At 31.9% G+C, this 24,955-nt stretch overlaps 1 protein-coding gene across 3 annotated transcripts in view; it reads right to left on the minus strand.

Annotated features, from left to right (window-relative positions):
- Positions 1-24,955, minus strand: part of CSMD3 (CUB and Sushi multiple domains 3) — a 1,171,099-nt gene that overhangs the window by 328,822 nt on the left and 817,322 nt on the right. For all 3 annotated transcript variants that reach the window (XM_063079089.1, XM_063079088.1, XM_063079087.1), the window contains one exon: positions 11,580-11,749. In XM_063079089.1, coding sequence (XP_062935159.1) covers positions 11,580-11,749 — 170 coding nt within the window. The remainder of the gene's footprint in view (positions 1-11,579; positions 11,750-24,955) is intronic.

The following is a 24,955-nucleotide window of genomic DNA, read 5'->3' on the forward strand; positions in this document are numbered from 1 at the left end:
CAGTCTCCAACACTATACTTCAACTCTCTTGTATTTTCTCATATGACATTTATCTCTGAATATTCCTGTGTACTGTAAACAATCTTCCACCCAATCTTGCATAGAAACAATTGGGTTTTCTGCAGGGACGAATCTCTTTTTAGGTCTTCTATTAAATTTTAAAATCATGGGTCAAGTTCTAGAAAGTCTTTTCATTGGTTCTCTAATTGCATTATCTTAAGATTTATCATTACTTTTAAAATTATTTTCAAATTTTAAATCTCTCTTTTAACTCTTCCATAGTCTGAATTTAATGCATATCACCTGTTTTAGATATATGTAAATTGGTCTTTCTCCCTCTGGTTACTGAAATTCCTTAAGTATGTGTTTATCATTAGCCAGTATTTTTTTTTTTTATGTTTTCTTATTACTGATACAGATTTAAATTCTATAAAGATAGCAAAGATTTTACTTAATGTGCTATACAAATGTAGTCCCCCCCACCCCCGGGCCCCAAGTATTCTCTTATAAGCACATTACTATAGACTTTTTCTACACAGAAATTCTGAAGTCTCCAGTGACAAGGCCCTTCCTTCTCTCCCCACTTGTGACTGATGGAATCTACAGCCTGATATGCAGCCTTTAGGTTCCTACACCTTATTTACTTGTTATTGTATCACCACAGAGAGGAAAGGTGGAAATAAGGGGGGGAAGTGAGAAAGTGAGAGTCTTAAACTCAAACCAACATGGTCAATGAATTCATAACAGCAAACATTATTACCTTCTCTCTTCTTTTTAAAAAGTCTTGCTGTAAATTTTTTTAAAAATGTGTTGACTCTTTAGAGTATTTGGGTACCAGATAGAGGACGGTACAAACAAATTTCCTAAAATTATAGAGGAATAACTTGATAAATCTAATTTATCATACAAATAATTTTCTGTTTTAGTTATAAGCAAGAATTTATCTGTCTTCAACAAAACTGAATCAAATGTTAAGGTTTGCTAGCTCAGGTATGCATATTTTCTGTTTGGTTACATCAGATTCGACTTTTTATTTCTTCAGAATAGTAGTCATCAGGGATAATTCAGATGCAGGGAAATATTGCTTGTAGTAAAACAACCCTTGTGTCTGTGAGTTTCAAATGTTCAACACTCTCAGAAGTCTGCTCCTGAATACATTTATTTTATGACTATATGTGTTATATACTATATAAATATCATATTTCAATCCACACATTCACAATCAAGCCATTTAACCAGTAGATCCAGTGGCCCTCATTAGTGATAATATTGTCAGGGTATTCCCAAAGAATATTTTCTTTTTATTCCCTTTACTTCTCACCAACATATAATTTTATTACTCTGTAAAATTTAAATATAAAAAAATATAAATAATTGTTTCTTGAATTAAACTAGCTCTCCATTCATGTGGGGATATACTGTAAAAACTTTTAGTTTGTCAAAACCAGTCAGATAAACAAGAAATATAAGCAAAACAAGTGATTGATGTAAGTAAAGAAATAAAAATTAGTTGGTGAAATTTGTTTTTTTTTTTTTTAATCTCTCAATGTTTTTTTCTCAAATTTTCAATGGTAATAAAAAGCAAAAGCTTAATGTTAAATAACAAAAGCCATTACACAAAGCAGTGTAAAAAGTAACAAAATAATTCATCACATATTTTTTCTTTTCCACACCTATGTTAGGTGCTGTGAATAAAATTTAATATATATATATATACATATACATATATATATATATATATATATATATATATATAGTAAGAGATAATTCTTAACCTCAGAAGATTTAAAAAAAAATAAATAACCCAAGATTGTTTGTCACAAGAGAGACATAATTTTATTCAATCTTTCTATATTTTTTAGGCTAGAAGATACTTTTCTCAAAAGAAATCTTAAGACATATTCTTAAAATTATTGAAAGAGAAGTCATGAAAAAAAGAATTTATATTTACAGAAAAAAATCATTATCTTAAACTTATTTGGGAGAATTTAATTTAGCACTAAAATCCACAAACTGCACATTATTTAATATTGTAGAATCAAAAAATAGAAAACAAATAATACAACGCTCCACTGTAATCATCAGAATGAAATAAAGTTTGATCATTCAACTACGAAATTTTGGAAGCTTGCACATATTTGCTAAATCCAAATGAAAAGCAAGTGTTAATTAGAAAGGCTTTTAAAAGAAAAAAGCTTTATAGTAATGACTAAGTCAATGCTATTTAACTTGTAAATAAAATCCTGCAAATGCATGCAATATGTGAAAACATAAAGGCAAGAAGGAAAGGAGCAATGAAAGGTCAGTGGAACCAAAGACAAATTACTTTTAAAGTAGCTCTGACTGCAAGCATAGAAGTGAGAAAACAAAACAAACAAAATGTACCTTTCATTCAAATATACTTTACAGTACAGAGGGAATTGGGTCTAATCAGAACCACATAGAACTTTTATTTGAGACTCTTACTCCTTACATATACATTCTAATTAAAATTAGGATCGTTAAGTATGTTTTTATTTGTTTTGGCCTATCTTCCCTTTTCTTTTTCTTTTTTTAAAAGTTTATTATTATTATTATTATGTTGACTTAAAATTAATGTCATGAGAGACACTGAGGGCTTCTCTCAGGTTCATGAAACACTTTCACAAGACAAGACTCTAATTCCTTAAAAGGTTGCAATTCATCTAGTTGTATTACATAACAAAGAGCTAGAACTTCACAACACCATGTTTTAATTATCAAGCCTACTGTAATTGGTCAGGGCCTGAAATTAGTTATGCTGTACAGACCCTCCTAAATCTGGCAGGTAAAACCCTATTGTGATAAACTGCTTATCAACATCCAAAACTCTTATGAAAGACAAATAAATGCTTGATTAGAAGCATTTATCTCATTTCTCTAATGAATTAGCAGGAAAGGCATTATCTGGATCAAGGAGTAGAAAGTAAAGAAAATAAATAAAATGAAAAAAGAAAACTTATACATGCACATAGGTATCTTCATACAAACCTCCAAAACTATTCCTCCTCCTAGATACCAGAATTTTCATTTTTGATCATTTGTTTTACAGGTTAATTTGGAAATTTAAATAAATTTTTATAAAAAGGTAAATTAGATATCAAATTTTGAATGAAAAAGAAAAAATAATTTTTACAGTGGTTAATCAAAAAGGGCTCTATTCAAAATCTTATTACATTTTCTCCAAAGATCATATGTAACAGAGCAGAGAACTTTTGCTTGTATTCAATTATTTAGGTTTTTGAAATAGCTATATAAAGTGCCCTCAATTATATGAGCTAGTATATTTTAGTGAGAGAGTTGGAATCATAATAAAGGATTGGCTTTTGGGGAGCATTAGCTTTTTGGTTATACAACAAAGTTGAAGTCCCAACTCTGCATTAATGTTCTATGGCTTGTCACAAATCAATTCATTTTTTCTGTCCCTTAGCATGGGAGAAGTGAATGGTTTTATGAGGCCTAACACAGTGGTCTATACAAACAGACATTTATTTAAATAGTGCTTTTGAGAGGACAGTTAATAAAGGATTACCAATATACAACAAGCAGAGATTGCAGATATGTGTGGTGGACATAAGAGATCACTGGTATGCTGGAAAATGTTTAGCAATCAGTTCTCAAACAAACAAAATTGGTGAGTGTGTTTGAGTATACCCATATTTATGTTTTTTTTAAAATAACTTTTATTGATATAGAGAGAGATTGACACTTTTCCTGAAAAAGGGTAGGTAAATGTCTTAGGCTTTGTGGGGCATACTATTTCTGTCACAACTACTCAATCCTGCCATTGTGGCACAAAGCCATAGAAAATATGTAAATGAATGGACATGACCTTCTCCCAATAACATTTTATTTCGAAAAACAGGTGTTAGGCTTAATTTGGCTCACAGACTGTTGTTTTTCAACCCTTGATTTTAGGAAGGTGTAGCATGAAATTTACAAATAGCAACAAAATATGAAATATTCATTACTATAAATTCCATATAGCTAATTGATTTTTACAGAACGCTTTCACAGTTTTCAAGAAACTTTTATATATGCAATTTATGATAGCAACTGACAATTAAGAATGGCTCCTAAATGAATATTGCTTGATTTTTTTATATTAACAAGTAAGAGGAAAGTAAAAAATCAAAAACATGATTATGTCAGAACTTCATTGGTTTGAAATGACACAAGTGATTTCTTTGCTAAATTGATTAATAGTTTTCAAATACTAGAAAAGATATTTCCTCAATATTTTGTGCTATTCACAATATTACGGCTACAGAAGAAACCCATTTCCACTTGTCTATATAATGAACAAAAAAATAAAGGCAGGATTTGTAATATTTGTTGATTTCGGAGGTGTAAATACTCCCACTATGGCCACTATCAAGCTATCAATGGACATCATTGAATGTGGAGTTAAAGAGATGTGAAGATATATAAATAACCTGAAAAGCATATCTAAAATAAAAGTAGTAAAATAATTAGGAAATTAAAAGTTGTATTTATCATTTTTGTTTTTAATTTAAATTGTAAGTTAATTCAATTGTAATTTAATTTCAATATAATTGTAATATAATTAACTTTAGTAATGGCTATGCTCAATAATCAGCTGTCAAAATTACTAAAGATTTAACAGTAGGCTCTCACAAGTAGTGCTCCCAAAACTCAAACATAGATGGGAAAGAAACTTGAAAATAATATCTTAGAAAGCAGCAACAACATGTTAATAACCTCCTTATCATATCTCTAAAAGAATGCTATTAATCAAGTCATTCAAGAATCTAATTTTTCATAAATATCTTATTTATCCTAACCCTTTCTCCCCCAGACTCTCAAAACAAATTTTGAGTAATTTTACTGGCTGTTCTCCATAATCATCCATTTACTCTATTTTTTGCATAAGAAATAAGTCTTTAAACTACACAATGCTAACTGTGGTAAAAAGATTGCCTTGATTTTTTCCCTTCCACATCCTTTTATCTAAACATAGTGCTTAGTCTTTATTTGAAAATAAAAACAAACATAGCAAGAACAAAAACAAAAATAGTATTTCTTGTTGGTATTCAGCCTTCATCCTATCAAGCTGACAATAGCAACTATTCATTTTTGATGGTTTGGAGCTTATATATAATAAACACCCCCATAAATGTTAATTGAAATAATTAATTAAGTTACTTACTACAAGTGAATATAAAGGAAGAAGTTCAATATTCTTGCCATATCCTATGCTTATTGAAAAGAAAAAAAAAAAAAATGTTCAGACTCCAATCAAAATAGATAAACATTCCTTAGATGAATTAAGAAGAGAACCAATGAGTTAAATTCTGATTTAGCTCTATAAAACTGGACTTTGCATCTTACCCATCTTGGGTGGAGAAAAGATAGAATCTCAAGAATCAGAGGACAGAGGGACTGGGTACTGACTTTCCATATGGAGCCCAAGAAACTAGCAAAACTTGAAGACTTTTACATGCTTACAGAAAAAAGGTAGGAAAGAAATAGCTATGTGTGGCTGTTGAGGCAATGAGGCCTGAACCAGCCACATGCAGTTCTGGTGTTAACTCATAATCGTACAGAGTAACTAAAAAGTGTTTCTCATGAGGTTGAAAATGGAGCAGAATACTAAGAACTGGTGGATGCAAACAGGTTTTTCAGTTGGAATAACTAGGACGTAGCAGTGGATGCTTAATTGTCCCAATGACTGCAGATCAAGTAGCCAGTGAGAAAGCTCAGTATCTGATGCCATGAACAGGTGATGCCCTAGGACACCTTCATGATGACCAAGGATGTGGCAGGCCTTGGACTGGCAAATGCAGAATTGACTGAGTTTATCCTGAATTGATATAGATTGATTTTTCCACTGCCCAGCAGAAAGGGAATTGAAGATACAAATTAGGTTATTTATAGAAAAATCTTAACAAGCTATGTTCTTTGTAAATTTGAATTCATCCTCTGAAATGTGATCCAACTATCCTAACACTCACCAAGCACTTCTAGGGACAGCACTTCTAAGTGTTTTATATGTATTATCTCATTTAGAAATGTCACCAAAAAGTAAAAATAAATAAATAAAAACATCAGCTAATTGAGTTATTACAACAATTCTGAGTGTAGGTTTTTATTATGATCACAGTGTTTCAGGTGAGGAAACTGAGGTTTAGAAATATTAGGTAATTTTTCAAAAATTATGTAACTATTAAGTGGCAGGTCTGAGATTTCAGCCTAGTTCTACCTGACCATCAAGCCCATTCTTAATGAAATAGGTGTTCGGAAAAATGAACCAGAGTATAGTATGTTTGCAAGGGTTAGAATAAATTTGCTCCATTAATTTATTGAGTAGAGATGTTCATCTAATAATATGCCACCAAATATAACCCTGAATTTTTGAAGGTATATTTGGAGAAATTAGCATAGCAGAGGAGGAAATATCTAAAAGTACCTATGTCATATAAAAATATATTCACATTTCCTAGATTAGAAACACTAACAATTGAAATTAAATAGAAAGGAAATATGTTTTTCTTACTTTACATAGAAAGCAGCTGAAATTGTTTAGTAAACTTGTTCTTTCCAAGAGAAAAAAATATTTATTGTTTACTATATGACACACATTGTGTGTGTTCTTAGGTGCTGGAGTTAAAATGGAGTTAAACAGGAAAAGTCCCTGCTGTTTTGTAGCATACATTCTATTGGCAAAGACAAAAAGTAAAGACATAAACTATGCATATATAATATATCGGGAGGGGGTTACTAATTTATAAAGGAGGGTCAACTGGAGACTTTCTGATATGATGACATATGAGCAGAGATCTGAAGGAAATGAGAGACACAGCCACATGGATATCGTGGGGAAGAACATTCAAGCAGAAGGGACAGCGTGAGCAAAGGCCTTGAGTTAGAGCATGCTTAGTGTATCTGAAGAACAGCAAGGTGACATGTATGTCTGGACTGGAGTGAGCTAGAGGAAGAATGGCAAGAGAAAGGGACAGAGAGATTAAAATTAGACTAAATCATAGGGTCATCTATGCCATTGTTAAGGACTTTATATTTTATTTATTTTAATGAGATCAGAAACATAAAAAAGTTTTGAGCCAACGAATAGCATGAAAAAGGGTCACATAGATTGTTGGATTAAAAATAGACTATAGGCTGTGCTATGGTCTGTTTTTTTGTGTCCCCCCCAAATTCATATCTTGAAATCCTAGCCCCCAAGGTGATGGTATTAGGAGGTAGACCCTTAGGAGGTGATTAGGTCATTAAGGCAGAGCTTTCATGAGTGGGATTAGTGCCCTTGTAAAGGAGATCCCCAAAGAGTTCATTTGCTCCTTCCAACATGTGAGATAAGAGTTAGAAAATGGTAATTTGGGAAAGAAGGCCCTCACCAGACACTGAAACTGCCAGCACCTTAATCTTGGAATTTTCAGCCTCCAGAACTGTGAGAAATAAGTTCCAGATGTTTATAAGCATGTCTGTAGCATTCTGTTATAACAGCTTGAATGGATTGAGACATGGTGGAAGCAGCATGACCAGTTGGAAACAATGTCATTGATCTAACTAAGTGAGTGAGGACAGTAGTTTAAAACCAAGCTAATTTACAGGGGTGAGAAGTGATTGGTTCTGGATATATTTTAAAGAAAAAGACTACAGAATTTTCTGGTGGACTCTATGCAAAGCATGAAAGAGAAAAAGGAAGCAAGGATGAATTCAAATTCATCCATGAGCAACTGATTTTTATTTACTGAAATTGAGAAAACTGAGTGGAAAGGAGATATGTGCTTTGAACAGGTGAACTTTGAAATGCCCATGAATCATTCAAGTGGCAATAGACCATTTAGATAGAGTCTGGATTTCAACATAGGTCAGAGCAGGAGATTTTGTACTGGTTGTGTTGCTCTGTTAACTTATTTCAAATCATGCATGTTTCAAAGTTTATTTTTAAAAACGTGAACGTTGAAAGGATTTTTTGTTTGTTTTAACAAAACGCAGTTTATGTTTTTTTGTATTTCTTCAAGCTGCAGTGTCAATTACAGTCCATCCAAACCTGCCTGTGGTGTGTCATTAAAGTTTCCAAATAAAGTAAGTGGTGTCTAAGAAAATCGTTGCTTAATCCACTTACTATTCATATACCTTAATAGTTGAAGGTATCCATAGTACAAATATTTTCTACATAATAATGCATAGAAGGTTGGATATTTGTCCTATCACCGTTATAAGAATACATACAATTAGCCAAGTGAATTGTTCATAGTGAACAGGGAGTACATTAAAATACCCATTAAGTAAGCAAATGGAAAAAAAAAGAGACATATTATGAAATGAATTTCTGCACCATTTTTGTTCAGTTCAGAGCAGATAAGGCGAAATTTCCTTTCCACTTTACACTTTAAGCTAAAATAATCAGCGGAAATTTTATTTCACTTAATAAATTATTATTGTTATTATTATTTTTTTTTTTTTTACTCCCTTCTCCTGCTTGCTTAAGGAGGATTTTTTTGGATTGTGTTTAAATTTATGATCTTCTGACAAATGATACAAATGTACAAGACAATTTTATCTAAAAATAATTCAATCTGATATTAAATGAATGATTCAAAATTATTTACTAATATTTAGGTCAATCTTTATTATTTAGATTAATAAATAGTTTGCCACTTCTGAAGCACTACAGGAAAATATTTTGAGGTTAAACTTTCTTTATTTAAATACTAGAACCAAAGAAGGATATATTTGTAATTTCAAAACTTCTGGTCACCATATAACCCAGGGAGCTTTATAAAAATTTATATTCTCAGGTACAGACCAACTGAATCAGAAAATATGGGAGTGGTGCCAGGAAACAAAACTTAAAAAAAAAAACAACCTAGAAGAGTCATATGACAGTCTATGCTTGGAACTCACTGATGTAAACTTCACCAGTGTGATTATAAACCACAAAAGTCATTTATAGAAACAAAGGAAGGGAGAGAGAGCAGCAGATGTGCAAGCGAGTGTCAGCCTGGACTGGGAGCTCTCAGAGAGAAAGGCTGTGCACGACTGTTTTCATGGATGTACATATAGACACACACATTTTTGTTGCTGTTGTTTTCATGTTTGTCAGAATCCAATACAGTGATGTCATATAGTAAATAAAGCCAGAAAAAATAGACCTCCTTCTGAACCTTATTCTCACATAAGGCTTAAAAGAGAATATCATTCCAAATAACATAACCAAACCCACCACATAAAGAAAAACAATTATTTTAAATTCTCTCAGTCAAGGGGGAGAGGGTTCTATAATGGGCTCCTTGTTTTTCTTACTTATTCTTATTTCCTAGTCTGAACTGAGGAAGAGAACTGACTTGACTAAGTTGAATACTGGAGCTGACTGGGGATGGGGATGGATTCTTATGGATTAATTTGAAGTTAGGCAAATAACCTGCCATCCTGAGATGACTTGGGGCTTTATGATCTTTAAGAATTAATCATGTGTCCTTTGTTTGTCTGTCTGACTGTGCATACCTAAGTGTGCCTATGCTAGTGGGTATCCTTCAACTAATAATTGTTCATTACTAATAGTTGCAATGGGAAGAATGAGGTAACATTAAGCATCTTATATCTTATACTGGTGGAAAGATTATGAAAAAGACAGACGTCAAGTGTAAAAGTCCACCCCAAATTGTGTCTATGGAGTGACTTGCCAAAGTTATTTTAAAGTAATAATTCTGAATAAATATCATAATCTCATAATAAATCTCATAAATAATAAAGGCTATTAGTAGGAAGTTAATTGAATTGCTGTGTTCTCTTGTAATATTTAGTATGTAATCTTTTTAACTTTAAGGAATGTACATTTACTCTAGAAAAATAACAAAAATCTTAAAAAAATTTTTGCAAATATAAATTTTCACCTTTCATTTATGAAAAAAAGAACTAATATATATAGAGAAATCCACTAAAGAGCCTTAAATTCAGTTTTTTTCTGCCTTCCTTCATCTCTACTCATCATATCTTCTCATGTTGTAACTTATTAGTGAGGTCCAGCCCTTCTCAAGGTAACACATATAACAACTGCATATGGCTTTACTCCAAGTAAGTAAGACCTTAGTTAGAAAGTACTCTGAAGAACACATTACGGCTATTTTATTATTAAAAGGTTTCACCTGTTATTCCAAATGAATTTTCCAAACAATAAGTAACATTCACTATAAACAAGTAATAAATAGATTTCAAGCATCATAGGGAAATAATTTAGGAAAGACAGTGTTAAGCATGTATGGTAGATGTGGGGAAGAATTTTCTGACTTTTAACTCATAAACGTGTATTATCGTTGCTTGTGCAGTATAGATTAGTGACTTAACTAGCTTATACACCTTATGTATGTGTTGATAGACTTTTTCTGCACAATTATCCTGGCCAAAAAAGCACTGTTTCAATTTTATATACAAGCATCCATTAATCTCAATGTTGTCTCCAATTTAGCAAACATAATTTATTTTTACAAGAAAATCCAAACAATGAACTAGAGATGGAGGAGTTTTATATAGCTAATTTTGTTGCCTGTTCAGGAAAAGTGTGGAAAATAGGAATGCATATAAGTGACCCTAAATTAATATTAATATTGTATACATCCAGGTGTTCTTAGGGAAATCTTTCCCCAAAATCTGTACACATCTAACAAGCATACAGTATTATTTGTTAGACAGCCATTGATGATCATCAAATGATAATTTTTATAAGAAGAAAATAACCAACAATCTTAAAATCACTGCTTAAACAAGAATCTCCCATCCCTGCCAACCTAGGATATCATAATTTTTCTCAAGATTTACTAAAACAGAAGTACATTAAATTTCAAACCTGGCTTAAGAAAATCTTGACAATTAGGAAAAATGTACATAATTATTTTAAAAATACTTAAATGTGATTTAATACAAGTGTATATTTTTATTCTAATAAAATGAATATAAACTATATTTACCAAAACATTACACTGCAACATATAAATCAGCAAACATGAAAATATTTGCCATTAATTTTATCTTTTAAAAAACTAGACTTTTGATTATTTCAAATTTTTAAAATAATAAATTTTACACCAACAAAGTGTATTTTTTTCTTAATTTATAGACCTTAACTTGTTGGTTTTATATGTACACGAAATTGATTTGTAGTCATAACTGCAAGGAATTCTTTATATATCAGGAGAAATAAATGTTACTTAATACATATCAAAATAAAAACAAAAACAAATCATCATTCTATTTGTTAGAGAAATGACTATTCATGTGTAAATTATGTTTTATATATAATATTTATTGGATAAGATATTTGTTGTAAAAGTTTTCTTATTTAGGTATTACAGAAACATTAAAATTTACATATCATAAAATAAAAATTTGTCTTACAAATAAACATTGAAAACAAAACATTCTATTTTAATGAAAATAACAATAGGAAAATGAGAATTAATGTATAATTTGAATGTATGAATGATGGAATCAACTTACGGTTGATTATAAATACATATATACATAGATATGTACATATATTATTTACTTAATGATCAAAATACATATCTGAGTTTACCTACCTTAAGAACATCTCCTTGTGCTAAATGAAATGTTCTGGCTGAAATATTGATTCCCTTTCCTGCTTGAACCTGAATACTATAAATGCATTCATGGTTGTTTTCATAGTTGAGTGGATAATTTGGAGAGAGCAAAATTCCTTCATTATTTGTCGCAGATGCACCACATTCAGCTGCAGGTAAAACAGAATATTGAAGTACAGTTTAATAGAAAGCATTATCATTTCCAAGTAATGTCACGTATGGAAGTGTAATGTATTTTATTTTACCTAGAGCCTAACAGGAAAATAATGTACAGAATGGCTATATGTTGTAGATGATTTATTCCCTTCTCATATAACATATGGGAAAAGGGAATCACTGCCCGTGGAGAGGACACTTACATATTAATGGAAATATTTAACAGTTTCAGTAATATTTCCCCTGGATGAAAGAATAGCGTGAGAATAGTTTGAAGGCAAAGATTTTTAGAGTGAATTTTGAGTTTATAGATCTCTGATTAATTTAAACATTTAAATTTATAATTTAACTATTTGAATGTATAATAAAAGGTGGAGAGATTAGTTTTACTTTAGAATGATTATAATTCGATCTTATTATTTTATCCTTTTTTTAAAAAATTGACCCATTTTCCTCCCAATACTCAGCATTACTCTCATACAGGAACTCAGTAACAAAAGGGAGCCAGCTACTACATTGTCTTTGAAAACTGATATCATTAAAACCCATTGGTTATAATAGTTAAACAATAATTGTAACAAATTGAGCATCTCTGATAATTGTGTCATCTTTCTCAGTTTAAAAGATAGACTAGATTAAAGCATTCTATTAATAAATATATGGTACTGCTAACCCTGCAAGACTAATATTGCAAAATTTGAGGAAGTTTCTAACCACTTATGGAGAACTGAGCTTTTCTCAACAAATTTGGTTCAAATTTAATTTTAATTTATTGACATTTTAAAAGCTTGTAGGAATATTGCAAAATCAAACAAGAAGTCCTTATAATTTTTTAATATGTTACAGAAACTCAATGAACTCAGTTTTCTATCTTATCTAATAACTTGCTTCATATTAGCAAACAATAGGGTAGGAAGATTTATATTTTCAAAGTCTAACTAAAAGGAAAAGAAAGCAAGTCATTATTTTACAGAAACAAGATTTTTTTAAAATGATTTATGGGAACAGTCATAGGAAATAGACAACAAGGTGAAGGACAATGTATTGTTTTACCTTTTAAATGCTTAAACATTAACAAAAATAGGGCAAAAGAAAAAAGCCTAATGAAGAAATAAAAATAATTAAAAGAAGCAGTCATTGTAATATCAATGCCATGTGAAATAATAAAAACTAATGGTGTGATGCTAAAAGTCAACCAGTCACATGAGGAAGTATCACTCAATAGAGGCTTCCTACAAATTCCTTTTAAAGTAAAATAAAGAAAAGAAAAACTCCCAGACTCCCAATACTGACAAATTATTTTTATTTCAATGTTACTTAAACATGTTCAAACGTGAAAATAGGTATGTACTTGCTTTTAGCTGTATACAATTATAATACCAAAATGAGTTTACAAATACAGAAACAAAATAACAAAAACAATAACATTTAAAATGGGAACATGTATCTAATGTGGCAAAGATTTTGTTTTCTGAAATTAAATCACCTTTGGCTATGTGGATTAGGAACCAGCTGCTAGAGGACAGGCTTTTGGAGTTTGCTACACCTTTAATTACGCTCTGCTGTATCATGAGTCAATTCTCTGAACTCCTAAGAAACTTTCATCTGTGTAGTATGACAAGATGCCATTCGTCCTTCACTTAATGTGAAAGAATCACTCACGTTTTAATTCTGCCTCATTTCTTCCTCACTAACCTATTCAGATCTAGGTATATTTGTGGGTGTATCAAGACAAATGTATCTGGATCACACTAATGATATAGAGCACACATATTTTTATCAGAATGTTTAGAAGAAATTGCAAAGAGTTTAAAGTCATTTGTTAGAATCACAAAGTTCTAAAAACATGTTCTTAGATGTCAGCTCACAAAATATTGATACATTAATTAAAAGCTCAGGCTTTAAAATTCAGAGATATAGGATAAGAATTAAGCTCTATTTCCTCCTAGCTTTACAGCTTTAGTAAGTTACTTATTTTCTCTAAGCCTCAATATTGTTACTGGAAATAATAAAACACTATTCACGGAAACTTTTGTGTGTATGTTGTGTGTGTGTGTGTGTGTGTGTGTGTGTGTGTGTGTGTGTGTGTGTGTGTGTGTGTGTGTGTGTGTGTGTGTGTGTTGGTAATACATGTAGATAATACATGTTGAGCATTTAGCACAGTGCTGGCAAACAACAAGAACTCAAAAAATTAAACTTATCCTTATGAATATTCTAAGTGTAAATACTAATGGTGACAACATGTTAAATATCCTAGAAAAATAAAAGATTAAAAAAAAAAAAGGTTGGGGTATCTACCTTGTCCCCAATGTGATGAAATCTATCCAGGTATAGAATGACATTTATCTGTGAAAAACCAGAGGACTCTTCCTAATTTGGAGAATTATTTTAACAACTTGTGTAATTTGAGCACTACACAATTCCCCCCCACACCCCTGAGAAAAAAAAACAAAGCCAAGTGATGGTTCTTCAATTGTCCTTTAAAACACACTAATAATTTATTGTTAAGTTCTCAACACATGAATGTGCCTTCTACCAGAAACATTATTGCATTCGTACTATATAATGTAAAGGAGATTTGCCTTTTATATTAAAAATAATGCTTTTTGTTATATTTTACTATTTCATTTTATTTAAATTGGCTGTAACTGATTTTCTACTTGGTGAAATAAAATCAGAATAAAAAATTTAAAAATTAAAAAAATAAAAAAATAAAATTTTTTAAAAACATGAAAAAAATCAAGCCTTAAGTCAGAATAAAGTAATTAAGGAAGATAATTTAGATTAAATTAGCACTTTTCTCATTTAATTAATACTGACTATATAAATCATGGGGCCCAGTATAAAATTAAAAAATGCACTGGCTCTGGCTGAAAAAGTATTAAGGATTTCAAGAGACCAATAGAGCATTAAACCAAAAGTGGGGACCTACTTAATATGGAGCCCTGTGCAACTGCACAGGTTTTATATCCATGAAGTTGACTCTGCATTTATTCCTCATGACAACTCTGTAAGGCAAAACTAAGTTTCTCCACATTTATAGATGAAGACACCAAAAGTGAGCTTTCTTGCCAAAATCAAAACCATAATGTGTATCAGAGATGGGATTTACACTGTCATCTATCATTGCCCCGTGGTATTAAAAGAGTGAATACATAATTTCAGATCAAAATACATTTTTAGTGAGAAAGGAGATACTATTAATAATTATCCCAGGCAACATATGTAAATTGCAACTATCCCAGTTAAACTGGTACATAAGAGCACATTTTCTTTATACTTTAACTGCTTCCCATACTAATTGAGGACATTCCCTTACAAATTAAGAGGATTATACAAGGGCTGGAGTGTGTCCCAGGGGTCAGTGAACATTTATCCCACATATAGTTTATAAATATATATTCTATTACACATAATTTTTAATGTTCAGTATGATTATCTAATATTAAGAGAAGATATTAAAGCATAGAAAATGAAAATCTATTCAGAATGTTCTGCATATATTTCCTGTAAATGTATCTACATACATTTCATATATATACATACACATACACATTCACATGAAAATTCACACATTTATTTTTTAATAAGTGTATTAATAAAATAAAATTTTCTACTAGCAGTAGGTGAAAGAGAAAATTATTTAAATATAATATAGTTCCAAACTCCAGGAGCTAGATAATTAATAAAGAATTTATTTTACATGGAATCTCATCTTTGATTTAATCTTTGAATTTAAAATATACCAAATACTGTCATGAGTACTCAACATAGGACTATCATTTGCCCAGTCCAAGCTCTCTTTTAGCACTTTAGTTAAAGCAGTCTTGCTTGCCAACTGGATTTGACCAAGGTCTAATGTTAAAATCAATAACAAACTTTGCACAATTTGACCATATGCCCAAGTCAAACAAATGAGTATGCTTCTAGCTCTTTTTCACAATAAGCTGACAATGGTATTTTTCAAATGCAAATCTGATCTTGCTCTTTCTGCTTAAAACATATGCATCAGCAGTAAATTAAAGTCCAGAGAATGTCATACAAGGCCATTTACAACCTGACCCAGTCAGCATTTCCAGCTATTACCCATCCTTCTCTCCCATGGACCTTGCAATTCGGCTATCATCCTGAGCTACTGACCCTTGGCCATAGTCTCATACTCTGAACCTTTGAACATGCTGTTTTCTCTGCATGTAAGAACCATTTCTGGTCCCAAGGGACGTGAATAAAGATCCAAATAAAGAAGAAAATGACTTTAAATGGAATTTTACTGCTACTGTTCTTCCCAGCATCAGGTGTCTGTTATGGTTGTTTTGGTGTAGGAAATAAGTAAAACAATGTCATGTCAAGTAGCAGAAATAATTTTCACAATTAATAGTGATGGCTATTGTCCAGCAAAAGAAAAAAAAAGTGTATACATATGTATATATATACGTATATGTGTATATGTATATGTATATGTATATATAGTCCAGCAAAAAAAATAATAATAATTTCAACATTTTAATTGTGTATGACATGAATAGCACAGTAAGTTTTCACAAAACATACTTAAAAATGATATAGTATTGGCAAACTGTGATTGAACATTCCTAAGATATGTTAAAATTAACTGAGAAGCAGAACTGGCAGCAGGACAGCTAACTCTAAGAAAGGAGAAGGGTGGTTAGTCGATCCTAGGATGATAAGGTTGTGTAACAGAATCTCAACTACATGGTAAGGAGACATTTGAGTAAAAGTCCTAGAAATTCAAGTGGCAAATGTGAGTTGAAATAGTTTTCATCTCCCAGTCATAGTGACATTTATAGACAGTATACACTTTCACTGAATAGTTATAAACTGTGAGTCACTATATCAAGGCAATGTCAAGGTTTTCCGGCAGGTGCTGTAAGAAACAGCACAAACGATGCAAGATATATATGTGAAAAATTTGTCACAGGAAAAATAAAGCTATAAGGTCATTTGTTTATCAGTAGGTGGGCATCTGGATTGCTTCATTTTTTAACTATTATGAGTAATGCTGCTATGAACATTCGTGTGTGGACTTATATTTTCAGTTCTTTGGGGTATATACCTAGGAGTGATATTGCTAAGTCATATGGTAATTTCACAATTAACATTTTCAGGAACTACCAACCTGTTATAAGGTCATTCTAATATAAACAATTTATTTGCTTAGCAGGGTACCTTGTCTAAGAATGTATCCTAAGACATTTGAAGTGGCTAGAGGCAGATAATAGAATACTCTGATTGGGAAAAACAAACTGATGGGTTAATTTAATAGATTTTTACTATGGCAATCCAATGTATTAGGCATGGGAATAGTTGAAGCCCTCACAGAACTTACTTTCCAGTGGAAAAGGCAGATATTTACCATATAATCATTCAAATAATCATGTCGTATGTGTAAGCCCTGACCTACTTTAGGTGGTCATAAAAGAAACACTCTGAAGGACTGAAATTTGAAAATGGACGAATGAATTAAAGGCATGGGAGAAGGTGGGTGAGGGGAAAGAATATTCCAAACAGAAAGAACATTTCTTTTTCTTTTTTTTTTTTTTTTTTTTTGTCTTTTTCGTGACTGGCACTCAGCCAGTGAGTGAGTGCACCGGCCATTCCCGCGGCGGAAGCGTCGCTGCGCTCCCAGCGCCGCACTCTCCCGAGTGGGCCACGGGCTCGGCCCAGAAAGAACATTTCTAAAAACATTGTAGGGGCTGAGGGAATTGTGACAGGTTCTGGGAATGGAAAGACTCAGAATGAAAGAAGTTTAATTTGTGCAAGGTTGAGCTAGAGGTAGGTCTCTCAGCATCAGAGCATCTATTGCTGTTTATCTGGTGTGGTAGGAAGAAAATGGTTTTTCTTGAGTGTGTAACAATTCAGATATCACTAGGTGTGAGCTGCTGTTGTTCTTGTGGTAGGGGAATACTTTTGTCTTTAAGGCTTGGAAAGTTCGTTGTGGAAGATGAATAGAGAAGAGTGAATAAAAGCTATGTTCATAAAATACATGTTTTTTAAATTCTGGGTCAGAAAACTATTGCTTCAGGGTTCAGTGGTTTAAATGTTTTCTGGAAGTGAGGTAAGCACATGCCCACCTACCTTAACAAAAACCCAGTCTCTGTTTGTCTCATGTTTTGGTATAGAATAAATTTTATGTTCTTGATAACTGATGTTACTAACTGATAAAGCCTAATTTTGCTAAAATGGACTTTCTATAAAATAATTAATGTTAACCTATTAATACTGTGATAGTGTCTCCTGTCTCTAATTTGAACCCATGGGGTTTTCTTTAAATCATAGGAACTAATAAAATGAAAACATTGTACAATTTAGCAGAGTGTTAGGAAAATAGTTTAGCAGAATGGGCCTGTGGTGCTCTTTATAGCATATAAATATTTTCTGTATATGATGATGCCTTTTGTAAAAAACAAATCCTATTCATATAAAAAACTTTAATTTAAACATACAGATTAAAGTTACCAATATAAGATTGTTTATAAATATAAAAACAATATGTTGCTAAATGTGTCCTCATTGGATTAGAGTAGGAGAGAGGAATGTGCTGGAATCTAGTGATAAGAGTCACTGCTGCAGTTAGGAATTCATTAGAGCAGGAATACCCATTGAATTTCAATTTTTTCTTATTTATTGAAAAACAGGCAAGCCCATGCATCATTAATCTCCATTACTGAAGTAAGAAAATCTGGTAGCATCTATTGTGTGCATGCAGTCATATATTTTCAGATAAACTGGTAAAATGCTTTTCAGTAATGTGGTTGGGAAATTTGAAAAATGTCTATGATCAGTAAAGTTTGTAGTTATTTTTAAAAATTTGCATTGTAATTGAATCTCTTCTTTCATGCTATATTTATAGCACCACAGGTTATTTTAAAACTATTTGGTGAAAGCAGTTAAAATAAACTTGACTTAGATTATTCAAAAAACTTAGAAAGCCTTCAAACATAAACATATGGTGTGGTAAGTTAAATAAAGTGTAGCATTAAGCAGAAATATATTCTCCAAATGTTTAATTATTACCAGAGGAAAAATAATGATAACACCTGATTTTGGTCATAGAGGAGCATGTGGGAATCAAATCCAAATCAACCATTTAATTTTGTATGTGAACCTATTTTTTTTTTTTTAGCACCTAAGTGAGCCTATTATGTTCCAAGTATAATTTCTATTGTATTTCATCAGATTAATACACTATAGATTATTAAGAGGCATGATTATTTTGTGTGTCTCTAAGAAAACAAAAAATGCTACCAATAAAATGTAATAGTCATTGACTGTGGGATTGTGGGATATATAATAATTTTATAAATGATATATTTTTTTGAAGGGGCATCTAACAAATTGTGAAATGTGGTAAATATGTTGATAAGATTGATTTTTTTTTTTTTAAGGAACACTTCTAATAGGTACAAATTAGTGCTTACTAAAGTTATTTACAATTCAAAAATTGTTTTAAATTATTTTTCTTGGAAGAATTTATTTTGAAATTTATTTTTCTCCTTAAAAATTTATTTTTAATGCATTTGTGATATGTATTTTTAACCGTGCAGAACCATGATCATAGTTATTACCATGCCCAATCTGTGTGTGTGAAAAAGCATAAGTTGAAAATAAATTTTTAGTCAAATATACAATTTTCTGTCAAAACTATGGAAGATTTCCTATAACTTGACATTGTTCTTTCATCTTTCCTTCTTTTTTAGACAACTATTGAAGGTCTACTATGCTTAGTTATTCATTTTAAATAACATTATCAATGATAATAACTTATGAATATACCTTTTACTATATCAGGTCTTGGGGATAAGGTCTCCTCCTCATGTGATATGTACTTTAGGAAAAAGACAAACAAGAAAATGGGTACATGCACTAATGTGTTATCTGTAGTATGATACCAGTTTGTGCAATGGGCTGGGATGGCAAAAATGAAGAAATAATACATTTTAAAGGAGCAGCAAGAAAATAATATTAGGGAAGTATTCATGACTAGGTTATCCTTTATTTGAGTCCAAAAAAAGTATTCAAAAAGCAATCAAAATGTGTGAAGCAGAGATTCCAGGCAGAGGGAACTGCTTGAATGAAAGCAGAAATGGGTAAACCAGATTAACATGGTTAAGAGAACCAGTAGTGCACATGCCATTCTAAAGCACTTGAACTTTATGATGTAGGCAATGAAGATCCACAGAAGAGTTTTCAGAAAAGAAAAACTTGATCAGCTTTGAGAAACCCCATTAGGGAAGCTCAATGGAGAATGGATTGTAGTCTTGGGTTACTAAAGGGAGAAAAACCTAGAGAAGATTGTTGTAGTGATTCAGACAAGAGATGGTGAGAGATTGAACTAAAGCAATAGAAGAAGAGGAGATAAGAAAGTAAAAGTTATAGAAGTAGGAGACTAGTTGTATGTGGGGGCACAAAAGAGAGGGAAAGGTAGAGATGAAAGGAGGACTAGTGACTTTGAATATAATGTTGATGAACTTTATTTTTGCGCATGATGAATTTCGTATACCTGTTGGATATCAGATAGAGAACTGTGCCAAAGAGCTAGATGTATTTGTACCCATGGAATTGATATTTCAAGCCACTGACTAAAGGATTTATCCAGAGAAAACATATAGGTTGAGAACGGAAGCAAACTAAGACCAGAGTACATGGAACATTTGAATTTAAGCAGTAGGCAAGGAGAACAGTCAAAGAAGGTGGTATCATGATCTTCCATGGGGAGGAGATAGTTTCAAGAAAAAATTGTCGGCAGTGTTAAATGTCAGAGAAAGTTTAATTAAAGTGAATACTAAGTTCAAAGCATCGAGTAATTTAGAGAAAAAGTGAGTAAGAAAATTACTTTAATGATATTGGCTGTAAAGGAAGGGAGACAGATCCATGACGCCAGGGGTGACACAGGTTTGAAGAAAGAATTTTTTGTTGTTTTTGCCTTGCTATTTGTTTGTTTTGTTTTTTGGTTAGTTTTGAATTTTAAAAATTTCAGGATGTTTATATTCTAAGCAAAGGGAGGAGTACACAGGTGGAGGCTAAGAGGGTTTTAAAAAGAAAAAATTTCCTGATTCTGAAGACCTAATAGTCTAGTATCCTAAAAGTAAGCTAAAAAGAAGTCACTTGGAAAAATATGTGTGATTTTTAAGGGTGATAAGTGAAGACGTGAATTTAAATTCCACATACACTATGATTACTACTATGGAATACGATTTATATAAGAAAAAAATACTACAGGAAAATGACAACAAATTCTACAGTAGTTTTTAAATAATGGCTTTATTTAAACTTTAGCAAAAAAATATAATTATTGTGCTCCAAATACATTATTTATTTTGTTTTTGTTATTTTTTGAATATTGTTTGTCGGATTGACATTATAATTTATAAAGACAAAACATTTGCAGCATATATGTTTACTCTGTGACTACCTCATTTAAATCAGCTGGTAAGAAGGGTATTCTAATAATTATTAGTGGTGTGTCAAAAATATTTGTGCACAAATTCTTCTACCCCTTTTAAGTACATTTTATCAATTGTTATGATGCAAAGAGAAAATAATCCTTTCTGCAATAGTATTGTTTTCATGTTTCATAGTGAGATATTTCAGTGACAAAAATCAAATTGTAGTGGTAAATATTCTGAGAGTAAGGCAACATCTAATAATATTTCTCATATGCCACAATTCTAATGTACTTTTCTAGACCCTGTGAAAGCCCAAGAAATAGTTAAATCAATAACGAGGAGGTAGACATACTAAGAAAAAGAGAGATTAGTTATTCTTAGAATAAAAGTATGAGAAGCAGTAATTGTAGAAAAGATGAACAAAATATACTTCTTTTATCTAACAGAATTTAATTACTCTGCATATATGCACTACTTATCTGAAAGGCATATAAGCAATAACAATAACTAATAGTACAAATTATTTTTAAGTGCCTACTATTTTAAATACTTTATATGCACTTCTTAGTGAAGTGGGCTTGTGTCTCTAAAGAGGAATTTGAAGATGGGAGTGGCTGAGTAAGCTGCCCAAGATCACAAAATGTGTGAACTTCAAACACAGATATGTCTGTCTCCAGACCCCAGACACTTTACCCCTACTTGATGTTTACACTCAGAGATGAAGATGATACAACCATGCAATCAAACAACTTCACTTTCACAAGGAAAATAGGAACTAATATAAATTACTATGCTACAATGTGGAAGGTGTAAAAGAAGAACTGACAGGGTTTACAGGCTTAGGAGGGAGAAATTGCTTCTTATGGAAAAATCAGAGAATGCTTCATCAAGAAGGTAGCATTTTGGTTGCACTTTGAAGGATGGGTGGAATTCTGATGGGCTAAGGAGGGAAGAAAGGATTCAGGGGGAAAGAAGACAATTCCATTTAAGAATAGTAAATTTCCTGGTATAGAGGAAGGAGGGAAAACCAAGAGTTACTTTTGATTTTACTTAGTCTAGCAGGTATTTTTATACAAGGTTCCTTCCAAGTTTAAAACAGCCTGGGCACCAGGAAAATCTGCTCTCTGCAATGAGTTCATTAAATACTTAAAATTGAACTTAATCTTAAACCATAGGTATTAGGAATGTTTGAAACAGGTTTCTTATTCATAGATTGAAATGAAAGCCTCAGATTAAGCATAAACATTTTAAAGTTCTCTAGAGAGGCAAGGGAAGAAGAAAAGTAAGAGGGAACAGAGAGCTTCTTTGTGCATTTTTCTTCTCATTTTCCTTTATTGCTTTGGAGTGAGTGCTGTCTCTCTAACATTTTTTAATGAAAAGATAAGACAGCAAATAATGCAAACAGTTTTTCTTTAAATATTAGGCTGATTTCCATGATATTGAGAGATCCCTAATATTAATTAAACGATCCAAATATTATAGTGAACAAAACTTTTAAAGCATACAAAAGAGTACATTTAAAGAGAGAAGTTTATAATATAATGAATGTGTAAGGATTATGTTAAAGCTAAGGCACTGATAACAAACAAAAAAATAAAGAACAAACAAACAAACAACAACAAAAAAACAAGCTAGAAGTTACTTCATGGGGAAAAAAAATGTACATTAAATAAATCCAGTCACATAATCAAGTCACTTGTTGATTCAGATTTTACTGCATACAGAGTAATAAAGTTTATTTTCAGCCTAAGATCATAGCCATTTATTTCTACTTAAACTCTTTAAGTCCAAGATTATTTAACTTATTTCAAACCATAATATGCAAACTTTCAGTTAAATAAAGTTGTTTTTTCAGGTGAGGGGTAAAGGTGTGAGGAGAGTTTTTTTTATGACATTTCACTTAGCAAATACTGAAAAAGTCCAGAAGCACTTAAGAACTGCTTCCAAGGCTCATCTCACATAAATATAATCATAATTAAGTTCACCACTTATCATAAAGAATTTCTAGCATGATCTGTCAGTCCTGCCCTTACCTCTAATAAGTTTATCCCTGTATAAGCAGAGGAATGGCTCTGCTTCTCACACTTAAACAAACACTGTAACTAATTACATGAGCAAGATGGCAAATAGGAGCTTTCTTCTATCATCTCGTGAAAAAGCATTGATTTAGACAAACATCCATGGACAAGAGTACCTTTGTGGGTGGGAGTCTGGGGCCCAGTGGAGAAGTTCCAACACACTATTGCGTCATAAAATCTCAAAACTGATTCATCAAAGAGAATAAGAAAAACAGGTTCATTTTACCTGTGTCATCCGTCTTCCAAAATGGCACAGCTGAATGCCGAGAGCAGCACTCTGAACTCATGGTTTCTTCCATGTGGAAATTAAGTGAATAGTGAGTGACTGCTTGGCTTCTCCAGCCATGCAGAACATTGTCCAAGATGCCCACTTCTTTCTTATCTCACCTAGTATTCTAGGCGAGATAAGATACTGAGGCTATCGACACTGCTGAGTGATTGGGAAAGACTGGGAGCGAGGAAAAAGGCTGCAGAACGTACTGACCACTCCACTGACTCCATCAGGGAGCCCACTCATGAGCCATATGGATGTCTTGCCTGCAGAACCCCAGATCATCCAGACAGAAAATAAGAAAACATTGTATGTGAACTACGCTATAGACCAAATAGGCCTAACAGACACATACAGAACATTCCATCCAACAGCAACAGAATGCACATCCTTCTCAAGTGTACATGGAACATTCTCCAGGATAGGTCATATGTCAGGCTACAAAACAAGCCTTAAAAATTTTATGAAGTTTGAAATCATATCAAGAACCTTTTTTGACCACAATGGTATGAAACTGGAAATCAAAAACAGGAGAAAACTGGAAAATTTACAAATATCTGGAAATTAAACAATATGTTTGTGAGCTACCAATGTATCAAAGAAGAAATTATAAAGAAAATTTAACAAGATATCTTGAGACAGACAAAAAAGAAAACACAACACACCAAAGTTCATGAGGATTCAGCACAGTTCTAGAGGAAGGTTTTTAGTGATAAATGCCTACATGAAGAAAAAGGAAAGAACTCAAAGAAAAATCTAACTTTGCCATTCAAAGAACTACAAAAGGAAGAAAAAACTAAACCCAAAGTTAGTATATGGAAGGAAATGACAATGAAATAAATAAAATAAACTAGAAAAACAATAAAAAGGATAAAAAAAAAACCCATAGAGTTGGCTTTTTGAAAAGATAAACAAAATGAACAAACTTTTAGCTAAGGAAAAAGGAGAGAAGCCTCAAATAAAAGAGGAGACATCACAACTAATAGCACAGAAATACAAAGAGACCACTATAAAAATTATATGTCAACAAACTGAATAACCTAGAATAAATGGATAAATTCCTGGAAACATAACCTACCAAGACTGAATTATGAAGAAGTACAAAATCTGAACAGACAAAGGACAAGCAAGGAGTTTGAATATTGTATTAGTCTGTTTCCATTGCTTATATCAAAATACTTGGAACTGGGTAATTATAAAGAGAATTAAATTTATTGCTTACAGTTTCTGAGGCTGAGAAGTCCAAAGTCCATCTAGTCGTGGAGATAGCAAGCCAGGGGTCTCACATTGCAAGATGGAAGCAGAGAGAACAAAGAGAGAGATTCTCTTCTCTCTTTTTTAAAGCCCTCAGAACCATGCCCCTGACCACCATTTTTTAATCCATTCATTACCACATGGTCTCACAATCCAGTCACCTCTTCAAGTCTCCACCTTTCAATTACC

This window comes from Cynocephalus volans, chromosome 15, assembly GCF_027409185.1.
Source record: "Cynocephalus volans isolate mCynVol1 chromosome 15, mCynVol1.pri, whole genome shotgun sequence".
In the NCBI taxonomy this organism is placed as follows: Eukaryota; Metazoa; Chordata; class Mammalia; order Dermoptera; family Cynocephalidae; genus Cynocephalus; species Cynocephalus volans.